The 19,639-nt window shown below is 37.3% G+C and overlaps 1 protein-coding gene and 1 long non-coding RNA gene across 12 annotated transcripts; one reads left to right on the top strand and one right to left on the bottom strand.

Moving 5' to 3' along the window:
- Window positions 1-1,063: 1,063 nt before the first annotated feature.
- LOC136259981 (uncharacterized) lies at window positions 1,064-1,784 on the top strand. The gene is made up of 3 exons (XR_010703399.1): window positions 1,064-1,102; window positions 1,149-1,266; window positions 1,376-1,784. It is a non-coding gene; the product is annotated as an uncharacterized lncRNA (long non-coding RNA).
- Window positions 1,785-2,011: 227 nt separating this feature from the next.
- Window positions 2,012-18,168, bottom strand: LOC136259979 (uncharacterized). 11 transcript variants are annotated; one of them, XM_066053562.1, is made up of 22 exons: window positions 17,635-18,149; window positions 15,109-15,342; window positions 12,628-12,677; window positions 12,484-12,529; window positions 10,731-10,960; window positions 9,768-9,840; window positions 9,507-9,717; window positions 8,495-8,602; window positions 8,115-8,353; window positions 7,885-8,063; window positions 7,693-7,786; window positions 6,046-6,191; window positions 5,808-5,994; window positions 5,634-5,751; window positions 5,485-5,576; window positions 5,324-5,426; window positions 4,958-5,092; window positions 4,339-4,575; window positions 4,124-4,290; window positions 3,898-4,051; window positions 3,508-3,563; window positions 2,012-2,353 (listed from the first exon to the last, which is right to left on the bottom strand). In XM_066053562.1, the coding sequence occupies exons 9-19, from the start codon at window positions 8,226-8,228 to the stop codon at window positions 4,127-4,129; spliced, it is 1,569 nt and encodes a 522-aa protein (XP_065909634.1). In that variant the 5' UTR covers window positions 8,229-8,353; window positions 8,495-8,602; window positions 9,507-9,717; window positions 9,768-9,840; window positions 10,731-10,960; window positions 12,484-12,529; window positions 12,628-12,677; window positions 15,109-15,342; window positions 17,635-18,149; the 3' UTR covers window positions 2,012-2,353; window positions 3,508-3,563; window positions 3,898-4,051; window positions 4,124-4,126. The 11 variants fall into 11 exon arrangements, with proteins under 11 accessions (XP_065909634.1, XP_065909633.1, XP_065909636.1 ...); XM_066053561.1 differs by having other exon boundaries at window positions 10,800-10,960; XM_066053564.1 differs by having other exon boundaries at window positions 10,731-10,914.
- Window positions 18,169-19,639: the final 1,471 nt, after the last annotated feature.

Here is a 19,639-nt window from a genome sequence, read left to right as displayed (position 1 = left end):
AAATTTGACACTGTATATTGTGCCTCCCAGTACTTCAGCACTTAAATTGCTGCTAATTAAACGGTTTGCACATGCAATCATGCTTGCTCTCAAAATTTTATGGTGAGTGAATACAAGGTAATTTATGATTTGTGTAGGTGGCCAGGACTTAACAATGCAGGATGCCATAGCAACAGCCGGTACGTATTAATGCTGTTCTTTGATAATTTTATATGCTGTGTTTAGTTGGTCAGAACGTAGCAGGGCAAGATGCCTTGACAACAACTTGTATGTATTAATGCTATCCTCTAATAATTTTATAAACTGTGTTTAGTTGGTCCATAGATAATATATACCTCCGGACACATTATCTATGGTTGGTCAGAACATAGCAGGGCAAGATGCCATGGCAACAACTGGTACGTATTAATGCTATTCTCTAATAATTTTATATGCTGTGTTTAGTTGGTCAGAACGTAGCAGGGCAAGATGCCATGGCAACAACCGGTACGTATTAATGCTATTCTCTAATAATTTTATATGCTGTGTTTAGTTGGTCAGAACGTAGCAGGGCAAGATGCCATGGTAACAACCGGTACGTATTAATGCTATTCTCTAATAATTTTATATGCTGTGTTTAGTTGGTCAGAACGTAGCAGGGCAAGATGCCATGGCAACAACCGGTACGTATTAATGCTATTCTCTAATAATTTTATATGCTGTGTTTAGTTGGTCAGAACGTAGCAGGGCAAGATGCCATGGCAACAACCGGTACGTATTAATGCTATTCTCTAATAATTTTATATGCTGTGTTTAGTTGGTCAGAACGTAGCAGGGCAAGATGCCATGGTAACAACCGGTACGTATTAATGCTATTCTCTAATAATTTTATATGCTGTGTTTAGTTGGTCAGAACGTAGCAGGGCAAGATGCCATGGCAACAACCGGTACGTATTAATGCTATTCTCTAATAATTTTATATGCTGTGTTTAGTTGGTCAGAACGTAGCAGGGCAAGATGCCATGGCAACAACCGGTACGTATTAATGCTATTCTCTAATAATTTTATATGCTGTGTTTAGTTGGTCAGAACGTAGCAGGGCAAGATGCCATGGCAACAACCGGTACGTATTAATGCTATTCTCTAATAATTTTATATGCTGTGTTTAGTTGGTCAGAACGTAGCAGGGCAGGCAACTCGTACGTATTAATGCCATTCTCTAATAATTTTATATGCTGTGTTAAGTTGGTCAGAAAGTAGCAACACAGGATGCCATGGCAACAACTGGTATGTTTTGTGTATTGGTTAGTTGAATAGTGCAACTGTGACTCTATGTATAAGTTGCAACTAAAAAATAATGATATTAAAAGCAGCTCTATCAACTTTTTTTTTTCAGGTGTTAAAAGGAAACGAAGAACTCGCTGCAGGCAATGTGCTGGTTGCAAAGCTAGTAGCTGTGGTATATATGTAAATTCTGTAGCAATCCACTGTTGAAGAAAACATGTGTAAAAAGAATATGTTTGAGTCTTGGTTAGGTTTCTTCAGGTTATGTAACTCATAAGTGTTGTTTTTAACTGAGCTTAAAAATGTTGTATTACATACAGGACATGCCTGATTTATTGTATGCTGCATAGCTTTATTATGCTCAGTTATAATTATAGCAGAAGTATATACAACTCATGGGATACCAATGGTTGTTATTCCTAACACTTGTATGCACATTATGGTTTTGTAATTCTTGCCAAGAGCAGACTTACTGTAACTTGTCTATTTTGTGTGATTTTATACATCCTTAATAATATAATATGCTTAAACTGAAGACAAGCTTAAGCCGACTGCTTCCACCTAGGTGTACATATAGGGATTGTAATGACTATTCTGTGTCTGGTCTGCAGTCAGTGTTTATTTGTCTTGGTATGAAGGGAAGCTTTGCTATCCATGAAACTATGTGTGAATGTTAAAATTGATATAGTAATTTATTTCCTAATGTTTGTAGCTATATCTGGTGGTGCTGGTGAAGGTAAACAAAAGGTCTAGTGCATATACTGATAAAAGTTATGTCATAATGTCAATACTCCATGCACGTTACGTGTACTCTTCTGTGTCACTGTTACTATCACTACTGCTACTACTGCAATCACTCTCAGACTGTGCTGCCATGTCATCTTCATCATCATGTATATCCCCATGGCCAGTAGTGCCGATATAATCAAGGTCATGATCAGTGGTGTTGAATAACTAACTCTATGGCATCCGAGAGACGTCCAGCTGTCTCTGCCTTTGCTTGATTCAGTATTGCCAGGGTTCCTCTTAAATGTTGACATCTGTCACTAACCCAGGATTGTGCAGCTGTATCTGGGTTTTCTGTGATGACCTGGAATTGTGTTGGATCACATAAGCATGAGCCATGATATAATATAAGGTACACAATGTACTAAAATCTTAAAATAAAGTATTATTGATGAAGTATACAAACAGATTTATATAGTCACATTTGTTTTATGAAATAATTTATATCAAAGATGTAATTTGTTATAATTATGTCCTAAACTAGAAGCTACCTGGTGTGAAATAAGATAAAGGATTTCAAGAGTGCACAATAATATGACAGGGGGGGTTAAATAATAGTCATATGGATACAATGAACGAATGTGGAGTCTACAGAACTTATAAACCCGAAGGCCTGAGGCTGTAGCAGCAATGGTGCTACTAAGGGCCAGAGGTTTATTATGTAGACTCCACATTGTATCCGTATAACTAATGTAGACTCTTCATGTTACACACTATATACCTCTCTATAGAGCAAAAATAAGTTTTTGATAGCTCAAGCTAATTTGTCAGTTGGGTAAAGAGTCACCATAGCAACCATCAGTTTGCATGTGAAAAATTTAGGTTCGTAATTGGCACAAATGCTGGCATTTTTTTCATTGGGTAAAGTTATAGTGATTGGTTATGAGGCTGGTAACTATAGGAACTCATGGGAAAACATGGAAATAAACTTTAATGACTTTTAATTGACATTTAGTCAAGTTGTTTAGTTTAATCAAATGAGGATATGCCCAAGTTAGCAGTCACGTCTATCAAGTGAGTAGTAGTGATAACTGGATGCCAAGTAAGTTAGTTATGCAGACTGTGCCTGAAGGTGTGGGGTATAAGTAAACATAGTGGGGTATAGGAGATTTATTGACCACCAAAAACAGCCTAAATAGAGTCGATATATAACTGAACAGGCATAGTATACAGGTAAAATCATACACTGTGCTGGCCTCCTAATTGTTAAAATCAACACATTGATCAGTTGGGAAAGGCCGTGCAATGCCAAAAAGTTATATGGACCGTGTACGCACCTATACAAATATATACATAAAATAATTGATTTTCTCCTATAGCCACCAGCATGCCAAAAATGGTAGAATGATTAACTACACGGTACCAAAAAACAAACTAGATACAACAGATCCATATTATTCCTAGACATATACCAACTCAACAGTACAATGACATAGCTGTCACATTTTATGAACGTACATTACTTCTGTCTTCTGTTTGTGTTGTTATCAAGTCACTTAATTCATCTTCAATCTCTACAGAGAGAGAACAGACAACATGTGAGAGTAACATTCTAACAACATGGTTGGCATGCAGGTATCTGGAGTCATAAATGGCAGGAAAGAGCAGCAAGGTTGAATAGCCATTAATTCAAAGCATAGGACTATACCAAGGAGTGTCTACTTAAGCTGACTATCAGCACATTAAGGCATGTGAGTTGACAACCACTAAGGCTGTACATATATGAAAATGCAAGCAATAGAAATAAGCTCCAAATGCATTCTCACCATTTCACATACAACAATATCAGTAGTACAGATTAATATAACTCTTAGTAATAAGTTTGCATGCATATAATGTATATAATACTTTTAACATCTTCAGATAAATTTCTTAACAATTGGCTGAAGAAAACTACGCATTTCAGTTGTCAATAGGTGCTGTTCTTCTTTCCACCTGTAGCTTTCATTAAAACGTTCAACTAATTCCAATTTTAATTGGATATCTGCACTGCGACGCTGACCTAGCATGTACACAGCATCACTAAGTCTTCGTATTAATCATGGAAACACGTGCACCTTGAATATTATCTTACCTGTTAACTTGGACCAAGGGAAGTCCCCCTCCATAACAACTTCAACAGAAGCAGGATGAAATCCCTCAATGAAAATCCCAGGGCATTATATTCAGTAATACAAGTAGACAATTTCCTCTTTTCTGATGATACAGATCTCCGTAAATTTGTTCTTTGCTTGCTAGATGCTTTAATACAGCAAGCAATAATAGGTGTACACACAAAGAAAAGCCTACTTGCCACACTCTTGATTGAAGATAACTTTCGTTTGATACTTAAATAATACAGCTCCATTCTTCCCTGTAGATCTTGTAACTTTCTTTGTATTGCCAACTTTTTTCCTTGATGTAAGCAATCTTTTCTATTATTCCCATCACTGATTTGTAGTTTGCTTTCTAAAGCCTGCAGCTTTGTCAAATTCTCAGCTGATTTCGACATAATACTATTGGCTTCTTTGTATAAATGTTGTGTTCCTGTAGTACATGTGCAATACACATAATATTACATTTGCAGCAAGTGGCATATCTAGGGTGAGCCTATATATAGGGCCTAAACTCTGGTGCCCTATCTTCTCTATGCAACATGGAGCTATGCTCAGTCAATTTATCAGAGCAGTACTTGTCATCGTGCATTATGGATTTGAAGTGAAGAAGAACCAAACAATTTATAGAACACTAAATCAGTTTATGTTTTTTATAAGTGCTTTAATTTTCCATTTTGAATGATAAATTTTTGGCAGCAAGCAGTGATCAACAAAACCAATGTCTACAGTAGATATGCCACATTTGTGCATGGATTAGTGTGCATACCAGGGTTTTATCAGCACTATGATAGCAATTACATTCTGTGGTTTACCAAATATTATACTCTCCACTGAAGAATTATTATCATTGTACTGACTCAGCTGGCTAGCTAATTCAAGACTTTTCCACAGTAAAAAGTAGGCTTCTCTATCATCATCAGGATTATGATCTTCAGAATTAATTTCCCCTGTATATATTATCATACAAGAAAAATGCATCATAACTGTTGCTATACCGGACTGTTGGCATGGCAATGTGTAAATCTATACCACGTATTCACATACAAAAGAAATAGTGTATTTAAGCAAGTTGCTGCATAAAACCAGTGAATTTCTGTGTAAAAAGTTTCCATCAAGATTTTATGGCACATACTATTAATATGTACATCATTTTAAGAATACTAACTGTTACAACTAACTTTTAGCAGCAGCTACTATTTCCTGTTTATACAATTCTAAGATAGCTTGTGGGAGCCCAATTACATTCATCTGTCCCTCCACTGCAAGAAGCTTTTCTTGGCACTAATATACAGTACAAATGAACATTGAACACATTTTAATGTGTCATGCATGCATGGACCTTTCGAAGACGGTGCACTAATGTTCTTGGAAGAGGTCGGATTTTACGGTCATTCCAAAATATAACTGCTTCAGTCAAAAACTCCTCTCGTCCTAAACATATAATTTAAACATAATAACTGTATGCCCTCACTAACAGTGTAATCTTACTATAAGCTAGCATATTCCTTGTTGGAAATGCCCACTGGGACAAATAGCTAAACAATAGCTCCATATCTTCTCCAGAGCCACTACCTGCACCATCTTGCCAGCGTCCTCCCCACAAGATCTTGAGTTTTGAAGTTGACAACATATAACTACTTGGGTATGACAATTGCTAATCACCTGACAATGCCATGAGTGGGCTTTCAAATGCATTATGGGAAGACAAGGCTTCATGTCCAAGGCTTCAGGACAGTCAAAGTTGACCCTTTCACTCCATGGAAAGTACTGGCACACAACATCTTGCCACATAAATTTCACATTTCTTTCACACAATTCTCCCGTGTGCAAAAAGTGAGTGTAGCCAAATCTGCACCTCCAAGTGTGTAGTGATGTACATAAGGTATACGAAACAACTTACAGTTCACCACGAAACATGTTCACTACCTTTAGAGCTAATGTATGATGACAGCCAGCAACCACTAAACCAGTTTCATCAAGATTCCTCATGGTTTTAGATGTTGCTTTGGCAGCTTTCCACCTAGTTGTTCCACACATTCCTGTTGCCTACAGTAATATCTTGATTAACTTAACAACTACTATGTACTCTTCGTGCATGCTTTTTTAATGTTAACAATATATATGTATATCTAATATATAAATCATGGCTACGGGTTGTATTCTGCATATATACAAAGTGAGTCCAAGGTTAGAAGAAGTTTACCCACTGCAAAAGCGGGGGATTTATCAGTGGTAAATTTCTAATGACCGGTTGTATATCTGTGGAATATTAGTCTCCCTAACATACATATATGGGGAAACCACATGGGTGTCACATCTCATGAATTGAGCATGCCATCGTCTTGAAACTAGGAGTGGTCACTTCAGAAATTAAAATTTGTACTTACAAATAAAGGCAATATGGATAATATCATGGGGTTCACCTATTTGTTACAAAACATATCATACAGTACGATGGTACTGTATAGCAGGGACCAAAAAAGAGTGGGCGTGGCCCATGCAGAAACATCTACCTCACTTTTCTCAGGAAATGATGAGTCAGTATTGGTTAGGCAAAACTAAACCCAAGCAAGCCTTCAGATTCACCCAAAATGCTTTCAACAAGTTGCTATGGAATTATAAAAAAAAAGATTTATTCAACAGAATTTTCATTTTCTAATGACTGAGTAACTGACTGATGCCTTAAGACAAGTGCCTTCAGACAACCATAACTTGATAACGGCTAAGGCTACTGGCTTGATTTTTTTCATCGTTTAATGTTGCTTCAGCCCGAGAGGTGCTTTTTGCCTACAGCAGCAGCTACTGTTCATGTATCATGGACTTATTACTGAGCTCACCTTATGTGAAAACATTACAATACACGTGCAATGTACAGTCTCTCAAGTTGAATGTCAGTTCGAGTGTCAAGTTGAAGTTGACTATTCAGGTTAACTAGGTGTAACACGTGAAAGCAATATTGTAGTAACTTTCTGTGGCATGCAAGTTGGAAAGGCGTAAGCAAAGATATACATGACTACACATGTAAAGTATTTCTAAACACACATTTTGCTCACAGTGCTGATAAATATTCTGCATTGGATGTTAGTTATAGTACTAAGTGTTTTACTGTGATTTAATGTCGTTACTCAGTACATTTTATTGACATGCTATGGTCCCTACTCTAACTGAAAATTTCAATGTCTTTTTTGTACTTGTTTTTTTGTTGTAAAATATTGTAAAACAATTTTTTTTTTGTAAAATATTGTGAAATATTTTTTTGTCCTTGTCATATTTATCCTTCCTGTCTGAGAGATTTATTAGTTTCGTGATTTGTTTAATTCCTTCCTCCTATTCCGTCTTGCTCTTATCCTTGGAAGGCATTGTCACATACCTGACTTGGATGAAAACTATCTCGGAGAAAACAAAAACAACAGTAACAGAATTTTTAATATCAATTTTTTTGTGTATTTGTTTTTATAATTACCTACAAAATATTAACAGGAAAATACCATGCATAGAAGGTACAAGCATGCATGTATATATTGCATGGAGTCATACAATAGCTTACGGTATCATCCCTGTATCCAACTTGCTGCAAATGTGCATCTACTTCTTCATTCTTGCAAATAAACAAATCTTTATAGTACAAAGTCCGAATACCTCTACATAAAACACACATACGTATATATTACGTATATTAGATACAACAACCAAAATGAATTACAGTCCCACCAAGCACGTTTGTTTAAAGCATACTTACCTAGGAACTTTGCTGAATCTATAAAGTTTTCTGTTTCCATCAACATGCATGGAATGGTGGTCTTCGAAGCATGCTGGACATTGAAGAAGCGGATGTTTCTTCAGCTTCAAAATATCCAGCCTCATGTATCTATACTCCTCAAATGACTTCATAAAAGTTGTTTGATTTATAACAGGAACCTGGATGATATTCAGTAAAAAATGCTATACATTATATACTACCATACTAACTCTTGCATTGTCAGCAGAAATTTTTTCCAAAGTGCGAATAAATCCTCCAGTTGATAAACTGGGAATGAACTTATGAAGAGTGTCGAAAAACTCAAGTAGATCTTGTGAAAACATATAAGCAATATCACGGGAAACATTACCAGGCCAGTATCCAGCTGACACTACAGATGAAAGTCTGTCATCGTAGTGGTAGTTGCAATTGTTGCAAACGATTTGAGAGTCGTCTAAATCATACCGCCCTGAAAAAATGGACATGTGTAATCATATAGTGACAAAGACAAATTTACTAGTTAACAGATACTGCATGCGTAGTCCATTTAAAATTGTACAGCCAAAATAGCAGCACTACAACACACATTTCAGTAACAAAAATTGCGTGCCTTTGCAAGTGACTATAATGACTTTTTTGTTTAAAGACACTCTCTTCAATGTGCCACCTTTTGCACAATTCTTGCACCTCCAGACTGCTGGTAGTGCCCAATATCACTCTGTAGAATAATGTACACATGAGTAACGTGCATCAATGTTAGTGACACATAACTACGTACTATACATATACATTACAGTTGTACTTGAGTTAAGTGCTGTGACAAAGAGATCATTTAAGCATAATTAAATAAAGTCAGTGAAAACAGTTTCATGACACATTGAAATTTCAAGGCTCCAAAAGATCAAACTATTAGTGAAGCTCTAACAAATAAATCAATGAATAATAGATGGACCTGTATGGAAAGGGAGCACCATGAATGGTGAAATCTTCGCATTAAAATTCTGCCATTTGCACAAACAATTTTAACAGTACTATCAAAGTACTGCACACAAAATTATGTTTGCTAGCACAATATAGGACATATATATATGTACCACTCTGCATGGGCAATTCAAAGGCGCCACGAGTGCCAGATTTGTACATGGCACTGTTGCAGACCGCAACAAGTGCATTATAAGTTTTAATAGTGCATATACAGGTATTGCACTGGCTGCTGTTTTGTGCAGCGTTGCACAAGTGCCGGTGGCTGAGACCACTACAACTCATCTAATAAGTGGAAAGATGCCTCAGTTCACTCAAATTCTTTTATAGCCTAACATGTAAGAGTTGATTGTGGGGCTGTAACGTCATTGAACGTCCACCAGATGACATTGAAATGTCACCATTCTGAAGACCAAGATCGATATTGGCATTCTAGCTACTTTATAAAAGAAATGTAGCCATACAGCAATGCCTTTTTCTCCTAGTAGGTGAGTAGTACATAACAAATTGCACTTGTGCTCTGCTTGTACATATGCAAGCCTGACTTCCCTCAGGCTCGTACGTTTATATCAAGCAGAGCATTTGTGCATGTTGTATAATAAATACGTACAATACAAATGATGTGATGCACATTACTATACCAATTGTCTTAGTTTGCATCATGTGGTCTACTGTAATTGTAGGTGGGATTGACTCAAAATGGCTATCACGCCATGCTTTTCTGTCATGAAAGGGTGAAACCTCATGCAGTCTACCATCACAAGCTTGGCATAGTACTCCCATAGGAGTACACTCAGAACACCGAATGAATCCAGTGCTTCCACAAAAAAAGCTTCCACAAAAAGTGCATTCCTATACATTAAGATATTTGTACCAATTTATATGTTTACTACTGTACTTACATTATTATGTGGAATGCTTTGGTTAGAAATAACAGCGTCCAGCAATACATTTCTCGTCTCATCCCAACTCTCACTGTGAAAAAGGTGGGATATAAGATGGTATTTCCCGTTGGTTATTGAATACAAATAAGCCTTAATATAAACCCTGTATTATACTCATGTTATACTTTAGTATAATGTGTACTATACTATTACATACATGGTTTCAGTTTATTTACCACATTACCTGAAATAGCTTATATCGAATATAATACCCACACTATACCATCACATATGTGACCAGATTTTACAGAACCGATCCAAATCGCACATCAGGCAAAATCAAACTAACACCACCAGTGGATAGCTACACTATCGTACTACAAGTTTTGACCCTCAGCACTACTCAAACTACACGAGGCTGGTTTTTACACACGTCTTTTCTGGGTGGTGTAGAGTGCTCAAATGGCGGTTTCAGGCCTTGTGAAGGACCTGGCTTGGCAAGAGTCAGTGGTTTACTGGTGGACAGCCTTATAATGTTGGCCATACGTGTTCTCTGTTGATTTTGCTACATATCAGCCACTAAGGAGCCAGCACAGCCCTGTAATCTCGTGTCTGGACTCCAATCGTGGTCTGCCTCCATTTTGAGGTCTATCTTTTGCCCTCCCCGCCACCCCCAGCCTCCACCCCTTTGTGAGCACTCGTGATACTACTTCGCTCGTCCAACTGCTCAGATTTTCTATCTTATTTGGCGGGAAACTGTACAAGCAGCTACAAGTACTGGAAGTGGCTTGAAAGGTAACAGATTGATGCATCTTTTGTGTAAATTTCATACGCGTGCTTGCTATCCTTGGTGAGTTATGCTGGCTTCAATTCTTTAAAACCGTTTATCTCGGAACTTCTAATGTGCGATTTGGATCGTTTTTCCAAAATCCAGTCACATATATGGTTTCAGTATGTTTAACACATTAACTAAAGCCTTACATGAGATTGTTAGTATAACACAGGATTTATATTAAGGCTTTTTTGTATTCAATAAGCCACTGGAAATACCATCTTATATCCCTCTTTTTTCAGTGTCTCCTCTTGTCTACTTATGCGAGATTGCCACTCTGATGGTCTATCTCTATTGAATCTCATGTTTTGTTGATGAGCTCTTAGCTCACTTCTAAGTTGATCACAAATCAAAGTTAGATTTAATGTAGCAGCATCACCTAAGTGCATAAATAACAAGTTTGATGCAGACCAACAACATAATTATTTGAAAGTAGTATATATGTGCTGTGATGAGTCATACTGATAAACAATTAAGTGCTGGCATTATTTAGTGGATATACAGTGATGATTTACATATTTACATGGATTCTTGTACACACTAATAGTTGCTGCGATTGAAATTTGAAATTAGGCCAAGCACATGACACGACATACATGACAAAATGTCCTTTTTCAAACTGTTTATGATTGTTGCAATTTGTGGTGTTTTGTAATAATTGTGCTTGATTAGTATTATATTATGTATCCTTTGAATTGACATTGTACGGTAATGGAAAAAATTTGTCACAGGTAAGTACAGTTTATACAATCTGTTTACATAACTACTCATAGGTATATGCATCTATCAGATATCCACACTGTTATTAATGACTAAACTTCAAAGAAAAGAAAAGCCAACAGCAGTCACAAAACACAGCTATTACTGCCCAGCAAACCTGCACAGGGATGTCTGTGCACCACCGTAGGGCTTAAGTCTGTGCATGCTTTTGGGGCAGGACTAGTGACCAGCAGGAGGATTCACCAGATATCATTCACTATCGTCCAGGTATCATTCACCATCGTCAAGGTGTCATTCACCATCGTCAAGGTGTCATTCACTATCATCCAGGTATCATTCACTATCGTCCAGGTATCATTCACTATCGTCCAGGTATCGTTCACTATCGTCCAGGTATCATTCACTATCATCCAGGTATCATTCACTATCGTCCAGGTATCATTCACCATCGTCAAGGTATCATTCACTATCGTCCAGGTATCATTCACCATCGTCAAGGTGTCATTCACTATCATCCAGGTATCATTCACTATCGTCGAGGTATCATTCACCATCGTCAAGGTATCATTCACTATCGTCCAGGTATCATTCACCATTGTCAAGGTGTCATTCACTATCATCCAGGTATCATTCACTATCGTCGAGGTATCATTCACCATCGTCAAGGTATCATTCACTATCGTCCAGGTATCATTCACCATCGTCAAGGTGTCATTCACTATCATCCAGGTATCATTCACTATCGTCCAGGTATCGTTCACTATCGTCCAGGTATCGTTCACTATCGTCCAGGTATCATTCACTATCGTCCAGGTATCGTTCACTATCGTCCAGGTATCATTCACTATCATCCAGGTATCATTTACTATTTCCAGGTATTATTCACTATCGACCAGGTATCATTCACTATCGACCAGGTATCATTCACTATCGACCAGGTATCATTCACTATTGACCAGGTATCATTTACTATCTTTTAGGGTTCAGGTATGTATCATTTACTCAAAGTTGCTTCCCCCTTGGGCACCAGGTTCCCATTATACAGCTGGGTAAACTTCCAAGCACACTATATGCAGGACATTAAGTCAAGAAAAGTACATGGTACACAGTAGTATCATAATTAAACACTTTGTAAATATACTTATAACTGCATGAACTCATATGACAGCATTGTCTATATACCTGACTCTCCATCAACATCATTCATAGGATCTCCAAATTGGTCGCTCTGTTCATAATCATGGTCAATGGTTATGTGTACACAAATAACACTCATGCATGAAGTACAGTTAAAGTGCAATAATTATACAATGTGATTGCACCCACCTATTCAGAAACTTGTTCATTCTCTGCACTTGCACTTTGCACACCATTAACTGTTGTATAACATTCAGTTAAATTGCACCCATGTACACACAATACAATTATACATATGAAATATCTTGTTAATTTAGCTTTGCACACAAGCCTTTGTGTACTGATGGTTAACATTATTCACAATGAGATTTATCTTTAAGATAATCAAAGTTATGTGTGACGTACCCTATTTTGCAAAAATCATGTATTTTTTTTACCAGCAGTTATAACCACCAACCTTTATTTGAGGGTCAGCAGCATAGCCAGGCCTTTATGCTCACCAGGACTAACCTGTCACACCTGAATCTAACTTGTGCAATACAGTGGTAGCTCTCTACACCCAGCGAAATACGAAGCATGAGCTATCTAGGGGGGTCTGGGGGGCATGCCTCCCATCAGGAAATTTTGAGATTTTAGGTGTAATTTGCATTAAAAATTACTCACTTGGGAGGGCATTTTGCAGCTGCCACTGCTAGTCATGCTGTTTGCCAGATTGACACATTCATTACTATATAACTTCATTATTGGCGCTTTTCCTTCTTTTGTTCTGGCAGTCAAAAGGGGTTTGCTGACCTACAGCTAACGTTTAGCTGGACGATTCACGTTTTGACATTATCAACTCACATGAATATATAGTTGTAATTTACGATAGTGGGTTTAATTTACGTAAGCCCCACAGGTGGACCCAACGAAATGAGCTGCAATGGAGTACAAGTAACAACTGGGAGTGTAAGTACTGTCTGTGTGTGTAGTGTGGTTTGTTGACTTCTGTTCAGAGTTCCTTAAACTTTACTAGGGCTTTGTCCTCAGTTACCAGGGCTTTATGTTCACCTTACCAGAGCTTAAGCCCGTGTCAGCCCGGATGTAGCTACGCCTCTGCTCTGTTGAAGGTATTTGATTAAAATTTTCACTGACGATAAACTTTATGGCTGTACAGAGTTTTTGTGAACCATGAATTAACTGCCTGGCTTCCTAGAAGTGCTGTATACACTAGAAAAAGGCCATATGCTTGTGACTAACTTCTTCATATCATTCCAAATAGCATGCAATCACTGCATGATGTGAGCCATTTGGAAATTATTATTTCTTGAAATAATTATTTCTTAATGGGTGTTGCTGTATCACATTATGGCATAAGTAGGGTGTTGGTAAGGTGGTAGGATTTAAAGTGGATTTAGTGTTATTATGGTAAATGCTTCATATCATACATGCAAATTATTGAGAGATATGACTATATAGGCTCTATGCTTCAATAATAGAGTGAAAATAAATTCACTACCAGAGAAGTATGCCATGAAACATCTATGGTTTTTTCATGAAATGTTAAATCTCCCCTATGAAATGTACCATGAAAGTCAATTCATGGTATACAATGGGTTGTTTCATGGGCCATGAAATGCGTTTCCAGATCAGATTATCATGGTACTTTCATGGCGTTGCAGAGATTTCATGGGTGCAGTACCCATGAAATGTTAAAATTCATGGGATAAACCATAGGTATTTTCATGGGTATTTCATGGTTATTTTCATGGCAATTTCATGTACTGTATCTGGTAGTGAAATGATCGTCACAACACATAAAACTGCAAATTCCTTATCTTTCTTGGTCTGTGAAAAGTTTGTTTGCATAATTATAGTAAAAACATTGGAACATACTTTGAATACACTAAGCCACAATGGCAAATATCACATTTTCATTTTTCCAGGCAATCACTCCAGCGCTTTGTCGCAGCCAGCTGAACACATTAGGGTTTAACATGCCTATTGGACTATTTTTCCAGAAGGCAGAATTGTCAAAAGGCAGACCTGTCAAAAAGTATAAGCCAGATATGGTGTATAGCCACATGCAGAGTTGGGGTCGTTACTCTAAAAATGTAACTCGTTACATATTACTCGTTATTTCTACTCAATGTAACTCGCTACAGTTACATATTACTTACAGAAAAAAGTAACAAGTTAGATATTACTCATTATTCTGAGGGCAGTAACTATAATATTATTACATATTACATTTGTTCACTACACGAGTGAGACACGTTTTTCTGGTGTAAGTTCAGCCTCAAAAACATACTTTGTTGTAGTATCGTGGCCTCATAGGTACTCCCTATACACTATTACTCTTTTTCATGCCTGAAATGCTGTCTCCAGTGCTGTCTGGACCCAAAATGCAGCCAATCACGAGCTGGATACGATGTGCATTAAAGAGAAGTAACGCGTTACAATTTCCGGATGTAATATCCGTTACATATTACCCATTACTTCATCATGTAATGTGTTATATTACACGTTACTGCAAAACTAATATTATTACGTAACGCGTTACAAATGTAACTCGTTACCCCCAACTCTGGCCACGTGATGGTGGTGCTATTTTAAAACTTGCTCATAGACCAAAATAATCAAAATAAGGTCACACAATTGTTTGCATTATATAATCCATATACCACTTACAATTGTCTCGGTGCCTATTTTCCACTGGCTTTCTTTTACGTGGCCTTTTCCTTGACAATGTTATTCTTTCTCCAGTGGCAGCATCATATCTGACTTCAAAGGTTGAACAGACTCTTTGCTTAGGAAGATTATTTCTTTTGATAGATGCTTCAAACTGTGCATGAAGAGCCTCTACATCCTCCTGACCAGTGTCAGAAATTGGTGTAGATGTTCTCTTGGATGTCATTGAAACAACTGTATAAAAACAATGTCATTCACCTTAAAACTGACTAAACATCTTAAAACTGACTAAAATAGCTTCATTTTACGGTATATAGTTGCATAAATGGTTTTCATACTTGCAACTTTGTGTATGATCAAAGTACATCAAGGGTAAAAACCTTTTGGTTATTTTAAAAATTTGGTGTTACTGTCGAGTAAAAGCAAAACAGTGAACATAAAAATCACATTTTTTTTTGTTAAAATGAGAAACTTATGTCTATATTTATGGTGAAATGTACCGTATGATACAAATTTTTGGCGGGAGAACGTTTTGGCGAATTTGGCAAAATTATTTCAATTCGCCAAAAATTTGTGTCCAAATGTTTAGCCAATTGTAAAAGAGTGTTATATACAACACGAGTATTTGCCAAAAATCAACTCACATAAATTAACAAAGATTTCTCCCGCCAAAATTTTGCATTGCATGAAATTCATTACATGTAGCCATCCAATTTATGCTCGAATGCTTACAGAAGCTCTACCAGCCAGTAAGGATATTTTCTCCTACAAATTTCATCTAGAGAGTGCCTTTATTATCATAAGGTACCCATGTGGTACCAAATGGATATTACTTTTTATTTATTAAGATTTTCCAGCACAAACACTGAAGTTCCAGTTCCTGTGAATGAGTTTCTAATTATTCATCTTGTAAAGGAAAGTACGTATATAGCTAAGTTGAACAGTACAGGTCTATATAGTTATTTGATGCCATATATGTAGGCCTACTAAGTAATAATGTGTCTATCCAAGTTTTGTTGAACTTAGAGGGAAAGGATCAGTATTCTAAGCCTAATTCCCATACCCTGGGGCAGAATTGTTAGGACGAAGTGAGACGGGTATGGTATCCTGACCTACTAGTTTCCTAGTCAATGTGAGTGCTGTCCACAAGACAGTTGGACCGTATAGTTCAAAATAAGTCCCTTTTCATTAGTATTCATGTGGTCAAAGTAAATATGAGAATATGTTGAATAAAGCTAAATTTGATGGCAGGCATTGGAAGGGTGAACACTCAAATTGATTTCTGACATCTTGACATGTACCTGGCCATTAATCCTTGAGACAATAGTATAAAGCATGTGTTGAATTAGCTATAGTTAGCAAAATTCAAATGTTACAATACAAGGATGATGTCTCAATGTAGCAAACTTCTTCATGTGCATGAAAATACGTAGTACATCCATGTGATCATTAAAAATTCAAATAATCAAAATTTGGTATGGCTATCTAAAAATTGATGCAGGTGGTGATGAGAAACAAGAAATTAAATAATGACGGCCTAGCTACACAGCTTAGGATCTATGTAGCTGGTTTCTTTAAGGTTACGGTATAGTCACGGGCAATCGTTCAAAATTTTGAATGCCTATCAATACTTTTTGAGAAGCCCATAAAACCAGTCTAGCAGCGTAAAGTTTTAAATGAAGGTGAAGCCCTTCATATTTAATGTTTTTATGTAGCTACAGTGTAGTTTGAGGCAGGTGGAACACTACAATTTGTTGTAGTAACACAAGTAAGCCAGCCCATACATTGCTCAGCTCCAGCTGTCACTACTATGTTTTTCCGCCGCCAAATACAGCAAAAGCTGTAGGTTCTATTGGCTTTTCTGGGGCATAGTGATATTGTATATTAAATTTATTAGGTCCTGTGGAAGCGTTTTTGGCGTGTTTCTTCCCAGTGACTCAGATACATGCCTTCAAATAGCTTGTTTCACTCGAAAAAACTACTAAAAGTTCAATAAAACGTCTATACAACCAGTAACTTAAAAAATCGCTTCCACAGGACCTAGATATTTAAATTGTTTAGCCACTTGTGTTGAAATTATAAGGATTCAGTAATCTGGTAGTCTGGTTTTTGGCGGCGCGCTCTATTGTAGACCACACACCCAAGAACAGTCGTTGTTCTGTAGTAAAAACAAACAAGCACAATTAGTTGTATTGCTAACACAACACAGTTGTTGAAATTATTTATCCCTGCTTGGTTTAAAGCAGGTTTTGTAATTTGTTCCGCCCACGCATTTTAAACTATTTCGTAACCTTAAACAAAACGCAATACTGATACGTATCAAAAACCTTCCCTGTAATGATTTAATAGATTATATTGTGACATTCATAACTGCTCAGAGGATGGGGTTATGGGGTACTAGGTAAAGTATATCCACACGTATTTATCCCTTGCGTCACCTCCAGTGCCATGCACTACACATTAACCAAGTGTGTCTCCCAGGCTAATTCTACAATATGGGACTCATAGTTACAAAATGGCACTCACATTTCTGCGTGAAACTGGATTCCTGAAAGCAGCAACAATCGAAATGATATTGATGGTGTGCATTAACTGAGTAGTCAACCCGGCAGCTGCAACCAACCCGCGACAGACTCCAGTTTGCATGGTATCAGTATACAGAGAAATCCCCGACTAATGCTTGCCCCCTAGTTCCCTGTATACTTCCCACCAGACACTTCGACCGTATATATCAAAATAAGCCACTTTTCACTATAGACTCTTTCCAAAAGTACGTCATTGCTATGGCAACACCTTTCCGCCATTTTGAATGGGGCCACGGTAAATAATCTCGATTGCGCTCCATTGAAATCTGGTGTTAGCAGCAGCTTGAACAGAGCCGTATTGTTGAGGGACAACCCATCAATACCTTTGGGGTGGCAGAATCAGTGTTTCTGGTTAAAGGCAGCTGGTTATCATGGCTGAACAAGGCATGAGACATCGACAGCAGTCAACAACAGTAATTGCTTTGTCAGAGGTTTTGTCAGCCCATACAATCAAGTTTGCATGATCAGCTGCCGCTACAGTCACTATTATCAGTACAAGAGTCAGTGAGGAGTATAAATGGTTAATATAATTCACTTGGGTCTTCTTATACTGTTTCAGCTAGGTACTGATATACAAGTAGCTACCATAGTGATGTGGTTATTGAATATATAGTCAAAATGCAAAATTTTAATTCACATGTATGTACTCATTTCAGAAGTATTATAAGGGGTGTGCAACAACAGTTTCAGAATCAACAAACTTTGTACTTTTAACAATTGTTTGTTTTTATCTGCTTTACCAGTTAGGCACTGGAGGCAAAGCCTGTACGAGGTGTTTACCATGAGACAGGGAACCTAGACGAAAATTGTTGACTAATGTGAAACGGGACAAATACATAGAAGAGGTTTTAAAAAAATCTATCCCTATAGCCTGACTTTGATCTGCAGGCCACTCGGATACTGGCCAAGTGCCACACTCCACTGGACAATTGTTGAAGCGGAAGTACAACCTATTACAATGGTACCAATCACCTAAAAAATGTTTGCCAGTACTCCCATTTGTACATACACACATTTAAACCCTCAAGAAATTAGGATACCCCTCTACTAAAAATACCTTTCCATGGTCCCATTTGTATTCTGTTCAGTTCATCCCAAGGTGTTCATGCGATCACACCTAGTACTTCATATGAAAAGAATTGCGGCCAATGAGATCCAAGTATTTTCACTGTATAGTACAACATTCACATGTGACTGCTAGATACGTGTCAGATTAAAATGTGTGCTATACAACTATCAAATACTACACTTTACAAATCTGCTACAAGTATATAATGTTGGTCATACTGATTCATGCAAGCTCCCTGATTATCAACAGTAAGTCATATTATCAAAGAATATAATACCAGTGGAGTGTTTTCTCATCAAAATGTTTTTAAGGTCTATATGAAGGATGACATCACTGGATATCTCTTTGGATTAAACTTAACACTGAGTAACATAATTATATGGTTAGAATTTGTGCAATGCGGGTATCCATTCTGAGAGAGAAAAGATATCTAAACTAATCAGTCTAATCGGACTTTATGTCTGTAGCACTAGTAACTGAGTCTAGTTAGTCAGCCACCGCTGTGCTGGAAGATACATACTAACGTATGAAACTTTCACAAACATACATTACTGTATGTATAACGATGTCACATAAGGTGATCATGCCACATTATATAAGCTACGTACATGGAAATGTGATTTACCAGTTCTGTATGTGTTCTTACAAATGCACAGTTAACCACTGCACACTAGTTACAATACCTTAGTTACTTAACAAGCCATATTATCTGAAATGATGTACCCACGATACTGTTTGCTGAGGCAGCAGTTTCACCTCAAATGATGTTGTCTTTGTCTCAAAAATCAAGACACACGGTAGTGTGTCGTGCGGCCCAAGAAGCCGGCGCGTAACACCCGTGAGTATATTGACAGGAAGAAAGAAAACGCAATTTTCG

This window comes from Dysidea avara, chromosome 7, assembly GCF_963678975.1.
Source record: "Dysidea avara chromosome 7, odDysAvar1.4, whole genome shotgun sequence".
Taxonomy (NCBI): Eukaryota; Metazoa; Porifera; class Demospongiae; order Dictyoceratida; family Dysideidae; genus Dysidea; species Dysidea avara.
Note: the sequence above shows the minus strand (reverse complement) of the source record. Positions and strands in the feature narration are given on the sequence as shown.

Coding starts and splice junctions, on each gene's coding strand:
- LOC136259979 (XM_066053570.1), bottom strand. CDS start 8,228: ATGTTTTCACAAGATCTACTTGAGTTTTTCGACACTCTTCATAAGTTC. Junction 6,192..7,692: donor TTGGATACAGGGATGATACC/GTAAGCTATTGT, acceptor ATATTACTGTAG/GCAACAGGAATGTGTGGAAC. Junction 4,291..4,338: donor TTCAATCAAGAGTGTGGCAA/GTAGGCTTTTCT, acceptor GCTGTATTAAAG/CATCTAGCAAGCAAAGAACA.